This window comes from Anopheles nili, chromosome 3 (genome assembly GCF_943737925.1).
Source record: "Anopheles nili chromosome 3, idAnoNiliSN_F5_01, whole genome shotgun sequence".
NCBI lineage: Eukaryota > Metazoa > Arthropoda > Insecta > Diptera > Culicidae > Anopheles > Anopheles nili.
In genome coordinates this window covers 35238918-35255311 of record NC_071292.1, presented here as the reverse complement: position 1 = coordinate 35255311, position 16394 = coordinate 35238918, and the positions used below count along the sequence as shown (strand labels likewise).

The window sequence follows — 16394 nt, the reverse complement described above, 5'->3', positions numbered from 1 at the left end:
CGATGGCACTTTTATTTTAGACCTGCATATTGAGTACCGGTGGAACATAAATTTAAATCATTGTGCATAAGAATAAACTACATCGTATGTGTGTTTTATATCCTCAGGTTACACACATAATGATTAATCTCCAATACTTTTTAATTCATTTTATATGATGATGATGTAAAAATATACGAGGTATATTTTATTATTTATTTACTCGTTATCTGTGATATCTATCATAAATGGATGTGAGAAATTTATGCTTATGGATAGATATAAGGATCAGTTATCCTATATAAGGTCAATTATCCTATTTATCAATAATTTGATTTTGTGCTTGTAAGGACCACAAGGTCGATATCGCTCATTCGTATAAAGCTACAATTGTGCGTAGTTCTATCAGATAGCATTAGATTGTTTTCTGCAAAAATCACGTTGTATAGGAATTTCGTCTTCGCTACTAAGAAATGGTTACAAAAATACTTGAATTTAAATATTTGAACATTTGTTCGAAACATTGACAGTGAAGGAAAACGGTGAAAATTTAGGATGCGTCAAGCTGTTGCAAATGTGTTGGTAATCGATACGGCAATCGAATGGAGCACATGCGCAGTATAATATAAACAGATCAACACAGCTACCGTCTGCCCACAATGACGAATAGCACGTGTTGGTATTATTCATCCAACGATTTTGAGAAAAAAGGATTCGCAGGAGCGACTCAAAATCTAACGCTTCGATGGTGCTAAGCGAACTGAAGTGAGAGTTGTAAAAACCAGTTTTCCCGTGTCACTCTGCGATCGTCAGCTCATCCCTTTGAAAATCCTTCGCGCTTGTGGGGGCCGCTCGTATTGGTGTAGGTGCGTGGTTGCGTTTCCTTGTTATGTCACACACCAACATGCGTTCCGCTCGCCTCACACTGTCGGTTGCGGCGTCGTTCACAGTACTAGTTTTCTTTCGTCGGTCGGTGTCAGTATTCTAGCTTTCGCGCTGGTGCTCGTCAAAACAATGCCAGGATACTTTGCCACTAAATATGGCCGTCTAGTGCTGGTTGCTTGTCCATAAGGATGTTTCGTCTAGTGACAAAATCATACTTAAAGCTCCTAGAAAGCAATTGTCCTCGTTCGCAGATTGTGCAGTTGCGTGAGCTACAACAGCCCGTGGGAAATTAGAAATGTATTCCAGATTCTGTGCCTCATCGTGTAAGCGACATTGATATACTCAGCCTGTCGAGTAAAAAACGAAACCTAGCCACAGCTTTTCGCAAATGGTGGAAAAAAGTGCAAAAAGTGAATAAAAACGGTTGAAACATATTTTTTATTTGAAGCAGTGGGTGATGGTGTTAGTATTTTCCCTGATTACGTGAATCGTTCGTAAAACGCCGTGGATACAGTAAGTAGCAGTTTTCTCGTGCAAGGATATCACTACGCTAGTCTCTTGTTTCATAACCGGCACTGCGCCTGGATTGACATTCCAATGCCATACCGAGCGTTCGTTGGCTCACTCAACTTCCGTGAGCAGCAATTTGCCGCCCGATAGAAACCCATCGATACCATTAAAAATGCATCACATGATTATTATCTAAACGACGGCGTAGTTTCGTAGCCGCGTGTAACTGGACGGGAAAAACAATGAAATTAAAGTCTACCAGCAACGATATAGGTACTTGAGAATGTTGTGTTTCCAGCGAAAATGTTGTCCTTTCGTTGGCAACAGTTAGGCATTGGTCTGGGTTCGGAGAACGGTCAAGGCTAAAGAAGAAGAAGATAAAACCGAAAAGTAAAACAACACACCGTGACCTACATTTTCTCGTGGCAAAACATAATTGCTTCTAGCATCAAGCTCAAGAGGATGCATGAAAATGAGTCGAAAGAGCGGTTCACTCCTATCTCATTGTCTGCTGTTCTATGAATGTTGGCAAAAGCACACCCACTCCTCAGTATTTTCTGGGAAAGTTTTTGATCCCTTGTCGCGGGTTGAACCTTTTTTTTTGCTTTAATGGAACATACGACAGAAAGTTCGACGGAGCTACCGCATCTCACCGAGGCAAGCGATCATTATTGGCGTTTGGAAACCGCTTGCTACTGCCGATGTTAACGATGCTTAGCATGGACGGTAATATGTTAGATACTTTATTGATAAGTGTCAGATGAAACGGCCCACGTCAGGCCAAGCCCACCCGGTGGTTCGGGCGGAACACCGGAACTCATGCAGGAAATCATCATTTCTCGACGCACTCGGGGAAGGCGGTTGTGGTGGTTTTGTGGTTTAACGGATAACATGGGGTTACCATAAATACCATAAATTGACCCTAGTGAAATGAGCTCCAAAGTTTGATCATCGATTATCTGCACAGGAATGGTGTTTCCGAGCAGACCTGCGTTTGCCAACCAGCATTATCTTGCAAAAGCTGCGAGGTTTGCTCGAGGTAAATATTTATACATCTTTTGTCGTACGTAGATGAGCAACTTTAAAGGTAAAAGGGTAAATATGGTTCTGAAACGACGATAGTTTAAATTCCTTCTCGTATTTTGTGTAAATATTGTCACTTACTCGTACACACGAAGCGCGACAAAAATATATACATGTATGACAAAATAAGAGAACAATCTTGCTAAAGCCAGCTCAGCTAATGACCACACAATATGCTAGTTATGATACTCAACCTTCGTCATATATACATTGAGTGATCATTTGAGTTCAACTTTTCCCTCGGCTTTCTACGCACCCGTGTCGGGGCTGATTATAAAGTCGTCCCGCACAACGACGATGCTTTTACGAGCGTCTTCCACGTATCAGGAGCCCTTTTCCGCTCTATTATTAATATTATCACATTGCGCCAACAGGCTGCAACGGACGGCCCATCCACCCACCCGGCCCGGTGTGCTTGTCCTTGTGCATGTCCATTATTTGCGCCGAGCATTATCTTGCTGCAAGTCTTGCAAACACTGCCGACTCGAGTGTGCCCGACGGTTCGGGCCTGAGCCATGGCAGGCTCGTGAGTTCTGCGTAGCCTTCGCTAATACATATGTATGGACGGATTCCTTGCCTTTCCCGCAGCACGGCACACGGTCCTCCGGCGTAAGACGTGGGCCACCTAGATGTCAACCACAATGCCGCAAAGCAGATGGAAGCGGACTACAGTGCTGAAAGGATAAGTGCACACCGGAACACCAAACGTCTCTGCCGGCACTGTTAACGAGTGCCCCGTGTTCCACGCCTTTCCCGTTCCTGTTCCATCGCACGCGTACCCGTGGACGCATGAGGGTGCGCATCCACATGCAGCCAGCAGTTCCAAGCCATCCAGAGAGCCCTACCACTCGCCGCCATTGATTGAGCCTGTCCGGGATCCTTCGGAGCCTGTTCGCGCATCCCGCCGGCGAGCGATTCGTCGACAGTGGCACGTCTCCGAGTAGTCCTTGGGCTGGGCTGGGGATTGCAGCGATGTCGTCGCGAACGAAGCGTATGAAGAAGACGTCCTGGGGGGCTCGGGAGCGAGCGGGCATGAGCTTCCTCATAGTCGTAGCATTCTTTGCCGTCTTCGGGTTGATCATCCTGACCGAGGTGCTGATGATTGACGACCGGGGCCGGGCCGGTAGCATCATTGTGCGACACGGCAGCAACGGGGGCCGATTCGGTGAGTCCGTGCCAGACTACGACGACGTTAAGGTAAGCAGAAGTTAAATTATTCCTGCCTGCGCCTAAAAAGACGCCTGGTTGGCTTGCATCCGTCCACAATCGACACTAACCTCTTTGGTCGGTTGAAACGCGATTACTTCACAGGATGACTATCTGGACGATACGGGGATCTTCGTGCGGGAGACCAAGTACGGTAACGCAGTGGTGAAGAATATTCTGAAAAATCAAAAAGGTACGGCGTGACGCTTACCGTACGCGTTTTCTTTTGCTTTCGCGCGGTACCGAGCTTGGGAGATTGTTCTATGTGTCCTTTTTTTCGTTTCGGTAGCTCCTGAATGTCTAATTTTTATAGACTTCCACCGTAGCACCCACATGGCAAGGTGTACCCTTCCACAATGTGGTTCCTTTAGTCAGCATTTGAATCTTTAAAAATAAAAAAAGTGTCCATATCCGTAGACCCCTCGAGCATCCTCGTCAAGTTGCTTTACGCCTCAGCTCATCCGCTAAACGCTAGACGGTATCCCCGTATAATAGTTACGTAGTTACTCCCGTATGTGAACTTGGTGTACTTTTTTCTATCAACTTTGAAGATCTGAAACACTCTATTGGCATATCCGTGCAAACAGATTCGACCGAACCGCGGAATCCCCCGGTGGTGCCCTGGGGCCAAATGTTGCCCTCGAAGATCGAGCAAACGCTGCCACGCTTCCCGGCCGACATTAAGCCAACCGACGGCTCCTGGGAGATAGTTAACGGCACCAGGTAATAGCGTCGTGTTAGAATGCGTTCAGTGATAAACCAGCGATAGACCATTCTCTGGCTTTGTCCCATACGCCAACGTGCCATGGTTCTCACCATCGTTCCTTTTTCACAGGTACAAGTTTTTCGTCTTTTCCGCCTACTACGATCGGCGCGATGGCAAGCTGGTGCGTGTTATCGGTGCCACCAAAACGCGAGGTCCGGAAAAAGTGTGGTGCCGGTTCTGGTATCAAACCGGGGTGAACAGTACGAAATATCGATCCGCGTCGGTGATGGCCCGCGTGAAGGTAGGAAAGGAACGATTCCACCGCATTAGAGACCTTGGCGGTGGAAAGTTTGTCGAGTATGGATGCATGAATTTTTCCGTTTTTCTTCACCCGAATAGATCATCCGCGAGAACTGGAACCTGAAGTACAGCGCTTGTTTTATTTTGTGCCCTATAAGGGGCCCGTATCCGGAGATCCCGCACGCCGTGAGTGTGGTTAGCAAAATCAGAGCGGCCCCGGGAAATGTTCTTATGCTGCGAAACACGGACAACGTGAGTGTTCAATAAATGGGATAAGGATGTACATTGTTTGAAACGTTTTTTTGTTTTTCATTTTGGTAGCTGAGAAGTTTTTTTTTGTGTTGAATAAGACTCTCATATCGATATGTTGTATAGTACATGTTATAAAATAAGACAGGAGTAATATAAAGTAATATATAAAATAAATTCTAAACTTATTATTTCACATATTTTTCGCAATTCAGGATCCTGATTTCAACAATCGAACATTCAGCAACATACCGAACAGCATCGGAGTGTGTGTGAAACCGTTACATTTTAACTACGATCAGGTAAAGCAAACCGACGATCGTTTTGCATCGTATAATCGTAATCGCTCCACGCATTTTTGTTTTACCATCCTTAGGCGTTATATCTGTTGGAGTTTCTTGAATTAAACAACTTGCTAGGAGTGAGTCACTTTACATTCTACAACCACACGATTGGCCCGAAGGCTTCTTGCGTTCTGCAGCATTACGTGAATGGCGATCTGCCACAGCACATCGCACCGTACGAGGACACCAGCCCTGGGCGGGCTGCCAACAGCAGCACATCCTTCGTCGCTACCGTTGCCGAAAGCAGCGATGCACAGTACCACATGCCTACCAAATACAATGAAGACAATACTGCACAATTGAAGCCAAAAATCACTGTAAATATTTTGCCATGGAATTTACGAATGCGATCGCAAAAGGAGATACGTACCGAGGGGCTATTTGCTTCGCTCAATGACTGCTTGTATCGGAGCATGTACAGGTTCGTACGATGAAGGAAAAGCGTGTGGTGAAAACCACCGTTCTATCACGGTCCCTTGATTGACCTCACGCGACCAAGTGGGCCGCATGTGGTAGTGTAAAGTCCTGTTGAGTGATTTCTTTTATGTGTGTTCTTGTTGTTGTTGTTGTTCTTGTTTAACATGCAGATACTCACATGTTGCTTTGATTGACTTGGATGAGTTCATCATACCACATCACAATGACACTTTGATCGATCTCATCACGTAAGTGTGCGAAGTGGAAAGCAGCGTGCACTCGGTCGCCTCTGGAGAGTATCGAAAAGAAGCGCCATTAAGCGGCACTCGAGTGGCATCCCTGTGCTATCCTGGAGGCGATAATTATGCTTTTCTTTCCTTTACATTTTTACGCTCCGCTGTGGCAGCTGGTTGTCGAAGCGAATCAACAACCGCAACACGGGAGCTTACTCATTTCAGAATGCATTTTTCTATCTACAATTCGCCGACGATGAACTCGTACACGAAGGGCTCGGAACGCAAGCGAACCTACGGGCGTCGCTAACCACCCAACGGAAAACCCGCCGAAGATCGAAGTTGCACCCGCAGAAGCAGCGCTCCAAGTACATCTGCAAACCGGAAGCTGTCATTGAGGCTGGGAACCACTTCGTCTGGGAGTTTTGCCCCGGTAGGGGCTCTCTAAACGTGCCCGCTGATGCAGCCATACTGCATCACTATCGGGTGGGTTGACATATGTGTTACGAGGCTAAACACTCTATCGCTGAGGCACACGATTATAGCTGCTAACTGAGTCGTTTCTCCGCTTTTAGGTGTGTGAATTCGGTGGAGACGATTGCATCAAGACTCCCTCGCTGGTGGATCGGACGGCTCATCGCTATTCAAAGCGGTTGCTGGACCGCGTGGGAACGGTGTACAACTATCTAAAGGAATCCTGCAACCTCCCAGACATTCCCAGAGCACCGACGAAACCGCCGCCTACGCGCAGAAAGGAGCTAAAGATACGTGTTCCTTTGAGACCGGAGGATGACAAGAAGGAAGCAACCGAAACAAATAGAAACGCAGTCAGTGGGGCATCACCGGAAACGGTGACGGTCCCAATTGAAGTCATCCCCAAGACACATTGATCGAGATATGATGCTTCATAGTCGGTGTATTAGTTACTCAATACTTCATTCATTTGTAACAGCTTCGTCAGAATCCCGCATACTAGGTAGCATCAAGTAACAGTATAGTCTCGCTGACGATTCTGCCTTCGACCATAATTGCAACAGTTTCGTTGATGAATGCCATTTACCGATGAGGAATCGTAATGAGTGACAGGAACGATTATTTCTAAAGAAGAAAAGCAGTTGAAGTGAATGGGAGTGAAAAGGAAACCAGTCGAGGCAAGGTATCGGGAATTTTAAAATTATCGGAACATTTTTTTATTATCGTTATTATTGTTATTATTGTAGATATTATGTATAATAATAATAATTATTATTGTAGTTATTATTATTTTTGTCAACAATATTATTGTTATTATTAGTTTTATTAAATTATTATTATCTTTATTCACGATACATTTTTGAAGGCAACGCGAGAAACGAGAGAGAGAGAGAACGAAACAAGCGAACTAAATTTGAGGTATTTTAATTTTAACTATTTTCATCGGTTAGTTATCAGTTGGTTAACGGTCGTTAGGATTCGGATATAAGCAGGGTTCCGCTTCGAAGCGCAACAATAATATTGTCTAAATGCAAACAATTTTCAAACTCTTCCATAGGTCGTCGTGCACCGGTCGGGTGATCTTGATAGGGAATCGTATTCAAACGCTATTAGTGCAACTGTGAGTAGGCGATAGCTAGCATGCGCTGTTCAGAAGAAAAGGAGGCGTAAAACGTTATAACAGTTACTAGCAACATATGCATCAACAGGCGATAATCGATAACGAAACGCATTGGCACAGTCTTAGAACGTCGCATATCAGAGTAAGAAATGGAATTAATCTACTTCAATTTTTGGTTCGTATGCATACCCAAGTTACAGTTAGCGTATTCTGCAGTCTCAACACAATTCCGTTGAATTGATAAAATCGTATGCTTTGAGCGGACGCCTTAGCCCAGATCTACCGGATGTCTCAATTCTGTAGCATAAATGCTTCTTCACTGATCCGGCACGGAACGTATGACGAGATTTATCCTCTGGATGTTAGCGGGCAGTACATAAGGACCCGGTAGAGTTGATTGTTCCAGTTCTATTTCGTTTCGTTGCACATATTGGTCACCTATCGAAGCGATTATACACAGTTCAGTGTAATTATGAAAAATAGAAGTCGAGTTCTACGTAACGGGTTCTCTGAATCACATTTTAATTGACACAGCAAATATTTATCATAATCCAGACGGCGATGAAGAACGAATGCGGAATCGAGCGAGAAAAAAGAATGAAAATCAAACGGGTGGGTGGGATTGAACGGGAAATAATAAAAACACTGAAGGGACATATTTTACAAAATACACCTTGTGTATCTTATTTAGTTTGTCGATCAAATATAATTATCGCGAAAGAATTATGGGTGGAGGATAAAGATGGATAGTGCATGATGAATAGCAGAGATAAAATAAGCATGCAATTATCATGCCGCTAGAATTGCTCACCACTGTAATGCACAGATTCGATTATGAAGGAAAGAAATATGTGGCATAAATTAGTCTATATTAGTTTTCAAATTTGAACTAAATTTATGCTTTCATTGCACATTGAAATACCGAATCTGAATGGAACGTGGCAAAGGAGCTTTTACTAATACACACCCGAAAGCCACGTGGTATTCTATCAACAAATGTGAAGCACGCTTTCCCGCTGGGCGTTATTTACTGTTTCAAGAGTAATAGGTCTGTTCTTCGCTCCGGGAAACTTTCCCCTCTTGGATGGTATTTCCCGACTACTACACATCTGGTTCGTTTTCCCACTCATGCTCTCTCTCCTTGTTTCATTCTCACTCGTTCTATCACTTGTTCGTATGTGCTTTCATTTCCATCTTTCTCTTACTGTTCTCAGTTGCAAAAGCTCTCCTTGAAATCACTTTGTTGCTCGCACTCAAATGTCCTTTTCGCAAGAAGTGCGACAAGCATGCTGGCATGGTTATACCCAACAGGAGCTTTCTTTAGTCAGTCAGCGGCATTTGGAAGGATTGTACAATTTTCCCGTAGCGTGATTCATCGAGGCTTTTCCCGTGCGGCGATGATGAATTTCAAGACCGGTGCATTCTAGCAAGGTGGTATCGGTGTTTAATTTGATTTGTTACGGAAAATTGCGATCCTTGAGTTTACACCTTCAAAAAGTCATTAAGTGTTTGTAGTCGGGCGCAGCAGATCACTGTTACATAAATCCTCGACTGTAAGAGCGCAGTAACAGCTGATAGACAGCCTGATAGCCGATCTGGGTCGGTTCCAAGCATGCCCGTCGGTCGTTGCGTCGGAAATATAAGGCCAACACGTCTGCTATCGATCGATCGATGGCATCATCTTGCAGTCCTGCTTCACCGCGCTGCCAGTGATATTATTCTGAGTGAGCAGTAACTCGTCCCGACGGAGCGATTCCACGAATATCATCCCGACGGAGGGTGCAACGGAGCCAAATTGAGGTTATGTGTCGATGCGAATTGTGGTAGCTTTGAGATTCTTCGCCACCTCAACCGAACTAAGTAGCCGTTGGCCTTATCTGTGTGGAGAATACGTTTTCTTGCTAGCAGAAGGCAACTGGCGGTAAATGGTAGCTCTTCGTTGTGCCACTAGAGTGCAGCGTCTAACGAATTGAGGTGGAGAAAGGTCGATAGATTTTTCAAGCACTTGCTCTAAGTGGTGCCCGGGGTGAAAATGCAGCTCTAATAATTATCAATAATCATTGGCTATGTTTTCAATTCAGTCGTATTAGTGTACGTGTTGGTGTTTATGATTGAGTGTCTAACGTCCAACGCGACAGCGAAGGGCAAATGTTGCCTTCGGTGAACGTGTGTGTTTGATGTGCTTAATGGTGTTGATGCTAGGGCTTCAGTTCGCCTAGCTACTCCCGGAATGTGCGGAAGTGATAATCGAGTGCAAAGTTGGCCCAGCATAGAAGCAGCAAGACCATCCCAGTAAACCAGCCACTCAGCCACGGACTGCCGAAACCATCTTTTTGGTGGTGGCGGTGCGGACGAGATTGCTTCAGCAACAAGTGAAAGGTAAGCGTCATTTATCATTGAAACAAATCTGGCTCTGGGGGGTGATTGTGCATGTAAATTTTAGCTAGCTTCAATTGTAAGCGATAAGCTTATCATGTTCGCAAAACATCACACTGGATCGTCATAGTCCCAGCAGGGATTCCATCGCCACAATACTTCCGACAACTATAGCGTTTATAATTCCTGATAACGAACGTTTGAGCTATTGTCACTCTTTGTCTAAAACTCCATTCATGTTGTACTCGGTTGGATTGTGATTCATGTCTGCTATCAAGAAAAGTACTTTTTAATCTTTGGATTGCATAAGTAGGTCGTTTTGTGTGCAATTGGAAAGCTATGTAGGTAATGTAACTTTTTTCAGGCACGTGATGTGCCTGTTATTCCTGAGAATGGCGTATGCGTCATGTTATAAAAGTATCAAAGAAAGTTTATTTTAAGGACGTCCGAGAATAAATAATTTCAAATGCAAACATATTTCACGTAACAAAAAACACCTCAACGCAATACCCAATGTACAAAGTGGTATTGAATGCTCCATCGCCATACCATAGTGTGGCAACGTATCATAGTCATATTACTTTCTTTATGCATCTTCGCTCGTGTGTTCAACCCTTTTCTGAATCATGTGCCAGTGTCACCGATGCATACTGCAATAAGAACATCAAAAGGGTTTAGTTTTGTTTTCGCCTCGATGAGCGTCTTCTGCTTCGGTTAATGCATCATGCCGCATCGATTCATTAATTTTATTTGTGTACCCTTCCTTGGTTGAACAGGCTGCAAACCTTTTTCCGCGCAATGCATCAATGGTAGTATAATTTAATATTTAATGCAGCGTATCGTTAGGAGTAGAGCTTAGATGAGATATGTAAAGGTTTTTCTTCTTCCAAGCTGTTGAGTCTTGGCAGCATGCTGTTGAATAATGTCGGTGCTATGATTTTTGGGTTTATTTATACAAGCCATCGAAGGCGCGAAATGTGTTTTTGTTACAGTCCAGTGAGCGTTACAGAGGCTACATTAAAACTAGGCAGGACAAATGTTGTTCTCCTAACAACTCAGCTTTAAGCTAGCAAAACTGCTGTAAAATATTGTATTCTAAATCACTTTAATCACTTCACTCACTTTAATGCATGATGTAGTCCAATAAACATGCAAACAAATAGTACCTAGCAAACCAAATTGATTTGTAGAGCAAACTCAATATTATTTAAATGTTTTAATGAGAAAACTACATCTGGATCAGACCCGTTTTGTTAAACGTTCGATTTTCGTTCATTATAAAAATCAAAATCAATAGACTCGAATTTCATCAATGGGCGGCAAATAACATCAAGGACATATCATTATTTTGCAATGTATGCAAATTTATCACCCAATAAATAATCATTATTCACCAAAATTGATTTTTGCTTAGCCTGCATATCGGAAGAAAAGATTAATAAAAGCATTTGTCCTACATTTTGCTCGCCATTAGCGATTATCGAGTGTATTAAGCGAAGAAAAAAGAAAGATACCGTGCAAAAGCCATCAGAAATTATTTATTTCACACACGGGTCTTGGGCATAATCATAATTCTGCCTAGCAATCCGAGCAGTGTGTGAACGTTATTCATGGTGTGAGTATTTTTGCGTCTGCCAACCGTCCGCGCGGTACTGTATGTTTCACTTGTGTGTTCGGAATCGAAAAGCTCAACCAAGGCTTCGCCTTTGGGACAGCCGTTGGAAAGAGTTTTCCTGCAACTCACCGAATCCTGGTGGGAGCCGGCTGTGAAGCGGCAAAGTACGTTCTGCCTTCCATTCACGAGGTGCTTTTAAACATGAATAATGTTTAGTTTATTTCAGCAATGTATTGCATTATTTATGATTCATATACGTTGACTCGCATGTTCGTACGTATTGTGTATAGTGTTCGTAAGCACGTTTTTTTTCTTCTCACCCTGTTGGCAAAAGCGACGACCGTTTTTCCGCAAGGCTTTGCAAGGGAAAAGGTCGCCTTCGTGAAAAGGTTAAAAGAAACTGACGCTCGCTGACGAAATGGCTGTTGCTGTGGGGAAAGTTGATCGTAACAAAACATGTTTTACTTGCGAAGGAAATTCGAGCGAGATCCAAAGTTAATGGTATTTCTATTTCGTGATGGGCATCACGGAACACTTCCGCCCATTCGGATGGCTTTGCGTTTTGAAAACATCTGTTTGCGTTGGGAATGAACGGTAACTAATTAATGACAGCCATTTTCTATAATGCTGTGAATTATTTCCACTACCACCATTTCTCAGAACTCATTTTGCCTTGTTAAGTATGTGGATTATTTTATTCACCAAAATTGGCTGTTCTTCGCTCAGCAGAGAGAAGAACCAAAGTTGCCTTCCATAAAAGAATAGCAGTCCCACATCAAAGCTGCCGTTTCGGACTGCTTCACCTCGAATGCTCGTTGGAAAATAGCTGGAAATAAATTAAATTCACTTGTGCATTGTCCGTAATAGCGACCACGATAAGTACACACAGACGGCAAGCGGCAGAGAAGCGGCGAATGGAAACTGCAAGTGAAGCTCATCCGCATCCTCGATTTATCCGACGGATAACTGGGCTGCAATTTGCTGCGGAATAAACAACTAGTTATTGTTTTATTTATTCGATGAAATGGAAGAATATTTGTTGCTCGAACAAACGCGTGTGCGGCAAAAAAGCAGCGACAGGAACGGACGCAAAAAGTGCACCAGCGGTCCGGATGAAACCGTGAGTGTGCTAGTTTGGCGGTCCTCGTTGCTTTCCCGATGGAGCCGCCCGATCTCATTCTCGCTGCCGCTCGGTATTCTGCTCCCGGCAGCGGCATCCGGTAAAGTTTCGGGAATTTAAACTTTATGAAAAACCGACCGAGCCACATTTCGTACATAGTCCATTTCACACCGGCAGTTCCGCCCAGTCGATCCCCGAATCGTCTACTTCGGGTAATCCGAGACCCTTATTGTGGCGCTCCTCCTATCACGCCGCCATTAATGGTCAGGCAGGCGGAAACAGGCTGAAGAAGAAATAGAGAACGTGCGGGCGTACGACAAGGAGCATGGGTGTGTGAATGGGGTGCCATTCGACTGCAACGGCAAAAGCGCCCCTGAAACAGCCACAAACAGGATTGCTCTTCCGGGTGCGAGATGATGTTGGGCCTGTGCGATGCCGGTTTGGGCCACACCGGTGGGCCCGCAGCCCGGCCCTGGTCAACTCGTTACCGTTCGCGTGTAACCGGAACCGGATGGGATTGGGATTGTTTTGTTGAACTATTTGGCAACGCAACCGAACCGGGCGCGACCACCCAGTCCCGCGCTTGCCGGTCAGTGTCATTGACGGTGTCGGAGGAATGGCATTGGCGGTTATTCCGTGCAATAACATGGCGGGATTGATAACGAACTGAAAATCCGGTTAAAATCCGACCGAACACGGATGCCGGCTCGGTGGAGTCACGGGGCACGTTATAAGTCTAGCCAGCAATCGACCCGCAGGACAAAAGGGACTATCGTCCTGAGGGAAACCCGCAACCGGGCAGGGTGCTAGTAGGAGAAGACCTCTCTCCTGTTGACAGTTGACGACAACGGGGCGAGTTCTAGTGGAACTATTTGATTCAATTCAATCCGTGTACCGGCCAGTACGTTCGTCATCCCTAAGCCACCTCCACAGGCAAGCGACTGGATGGTGTTTAAATTTATTAAAGCTAGTTTTCCTATTGAAAACTGAACTGGATGTAGATGTTTGGGTTTTTTTTGTTTTGAGTTTAATTTGGGCTTAATTTGGTATGCTTTTTGTGCTATTCTATTGTACGGCAGGCGTTGAAATTACCATTTCGATGGTGTAGAATAGCTATGTATGAAAATTAAAAGTAGTGTGATAACTTCCATGAACTACGTAGTTGGTTGATAAAATAACTATGGTACATTATACCGTTAATGATAGATAAAACTATCATTAGCGTCATTCTAGTCTTATAAATAAAAATGAATGTTTGTATGTATATATATATATGTGCCTATGCGCGCGCTTCAATGGGGTTTCCACTGAACCGATTTGCACCAAACTTGGTACATAGGTGCATAATGGTCTCGGATTTGGGCGTTTGATTTTTGTTTTTTTTTAGAGCCCCCCAAAAGGGGGGCTCCCATACAACCCCAATTCGCGAATATTCATTTAAAAATGCAAATGATGCCCGATTAAGCTGAAATTTGGTACATAAATGTTTCATTACTTTAAATGAATACTGGCAAAATTTCAGCCTCCTCAATGAAGAACAAAGGGGGGCTCCCATACAACCCCCCCTTTCCAAAAAGTGATTATTATTCGCTTAAAATTATAGTCGTAGCCCGATTTTGTTGAAATTTGGTGCATAAACGTTTCATTACTAAAAACTAATACTCGCAAAATTTGAGCCATTTCAATGGGGAACAAAGGGGGGGGGTCCCATGCAAACCCCCCCTTCAAAAAATGAATATTATCCGCCTTAAATTATAAATGACGCCCGATTTGGCTGAAATTTGGTACATAGATGTTTTATTACTTGAAACAAATACTGGCAAGATTTCAGCCTCCTCAATGAAGAAAAAAGGGGGGCTCCCATATAAACCACCTCTACCCCCCCCCCCCCCACCATCTACCAAATCTATATCACTAAATCACTAAATCTAAATCACTGAACCGATTTGCACCAAACTTGGTACATAGGTGCATAATGGTCTCGGATTTGGGCGTTTGATTTTTTTTTTAGAGCCCCCCAGAAGGGGGGCTCCCATACAACCCCAATTCGCGAATATTCATTTAAAAATACAAATGATGCCCGATTTAGCTAAAATTTGGTGCATAAACGTTTCATTACTAAAAATCAATACTCGCAAAATTTGAGCCATCTCAATGGGGAACAAAGGGGGGCTGCCATATAAACCCCCCCTACTAAAAATGAATATTATCCGCTTAAAATTTTATAAGACGCCTGATTTGGCTGAAATTTGGTACATAGATGTTTCATTGCTTCAAACAAATACTGGCAAAATTTGAGCCTCCTCAATGAAGAACAAAGGGGGGCTCCCATACAACCCCCCCCTCCAAAAAGTGAATATTATCCGTTAAAATTATAGGCGTTGCCCGATTTTGCTGAAACTTGATGCATAAACGTTTGATTACTAAACAGTTATACTCGCGAAATTTGAGCCATCTCAATGAGGAAGAAAGGGTGGCTCCCATACAATCTCCCCTATAAAAAATGAATATTATCCGCTTAAAATTATAAATGGCGCCCGATTTGGCTGAAATTTGGTACATAGATGTTATATTAGTTTAAATCAACCCCGGCAAAATTTCAGCCTCTTCAATGAAGAACAAAGGGGGGCTGTCATACATCCCCCTCCCACCTCCACCCCGTTTAACAAATCATAAAATATCACTTTGAAGTACATATGTCGTCGAAATCAACTATAATTTTATCACTTAATACAAAGACTTTCTTAATTTCAGTTCTACAAGCGGATAACCAAATGGTTGTCCCTCTCCCTCTACCAAATACATAAAAAATATTGAAAAATACACATGGCATCCAATTCGATTGAAACACGCTACAAATGCTTCTTCCTATTCATAACGCGACGAAGATTTATTTACGCCAGTGGGAAACAAAGGGAGGTTTCCAAAGAACCTCCTGTCTGTATTACCAAGAAAATAATTCCGTCATAGCAATAAAGCTTGGTCCGGATGATTTTAGGTGAGGATGATTCTGTTTACACAACATTTTAAAAACAAGAGCTCCCATACGAGCTCTTCCTATTAGAGTATTGGAAGATATGGTCAAGCATGGCAATCATGTCCGATTTAAATGAAATGAGGCAAATTCATAAAAATGTCAATATTTACTGGAAAATTAGAATGGGACGTTGCAGCTCTCCCGGTTGGAGACAAATTCGTGGAAGGGCATACAATCCCTGCTCGGAATATTGAAAAAAAAATGCCCAAAGTAACAAATATCGTCAAATTTAACAACAACTTTTCATGTACGCCTTAACACAGTCTATACAACAAGTTATAAAATATTATCTTCTGCAATGCGGAAATGGGTGGATGGAAATCTAATTTATTGTTATGTTCAAATATCGCTCAATGATAAAAATGGTTTTTTGTTTATTCTTTTTTACAAGTGACTTTTACATTATGGTCGGGAAAGGAATTTCCATTATCAGAATAAAAGAAATTAACAAAAATGTAAAGTCGTCAACAAACAGTCCAGTTTCCTGCAACTTTTCTCTCTTCAAACATTTATTTAGACACTAAACTGGGCTTAGAAAGTCAACTCATTTTCTTCTCATGCATGTTTACATTTAAAAGTGTACAATATTTTGCAACACATAGCGCTATGCCGTTATTCAGTAAGATTCAGTTTTTAATTGTGTTGAGTAGCGTTGGAAATGTGGTTGGTGTAATAAATTTAAATATCGATTTCAGAGCGTAATGCTTACAAACATGAAATGAAGTTTTGAAAGAGAACAG

The 16394-nt window shown here is 43.2% G+C and overlaps 2 protein-coding genes across 2 annotated transcripts in view; both read left to right on the top strand.

Moving 5' to 3' along the window:
- The first annotated feature begins 3429 nt into the window (after positions 1-3429).
- LOC128724143 (uncharacterized) lies at positions 3430-6802 on the top strand. The gene is made up of 10 exons (XM_053817908.1): positions 3430-3654; positions 3769-3856; positions 4215-4386; positions 4499-4670; positions 4769-4921; positions 5134-5220; positions 5295-5683; positions 5850-5927; positions 6086-6398; positions 6488-6802. Exons 1-10 carry the CDS (start codon positions 3430-3432, stop codon positions 6800-6802), a joined length of 1992 nt encoding a protein of 663 aa, XP_053673883.1.
- Positions 6803-9553: 2751 nt separating this feature from the next.
- Positions 9554-16394, top strand: part of LOC128726006 (tyrosine-protein phosphatase Lar) — a 209542-nt gene continuing 202701 nt past the window's right edge. Inside the window, exon 1 of the mRNA XM_053819784.1 lies at positions 9554-9885. The gene's annotated coding sequence lies outside the window, so the exon portion shown is untranslated. The remainder of the gene's footprint in view (positions 9886-16394) is intronic.

What these genes read in the sequence shown, in the direction of transcription:
- LOC128724143 (XM_053817908.1), top strand. Translation starts at nt 3,430, where the DNA reads ATGTCGTCGCGAACGAAGCGTATGAAGAAGACGTCCTGGGGGGCTCGG. An exon ending in GAGATAGTTAACGGCACCAG is followed by an intron (nt 4,387 to 4,498) that starts GTAATAGCGTCG and finishes CCTTTTTCACAG; the next exon opens with GTACAAGTTTTTCGTCTTTT. An exon ending in TTGTATCGGAGCATGTACAG is followed by an intron (nt 5,684 to 5,849) that starts GTTCGTACGATG and finishes TTTAACATGCAG; the next exon opens with ATACTCACATGTTGCTTTGA.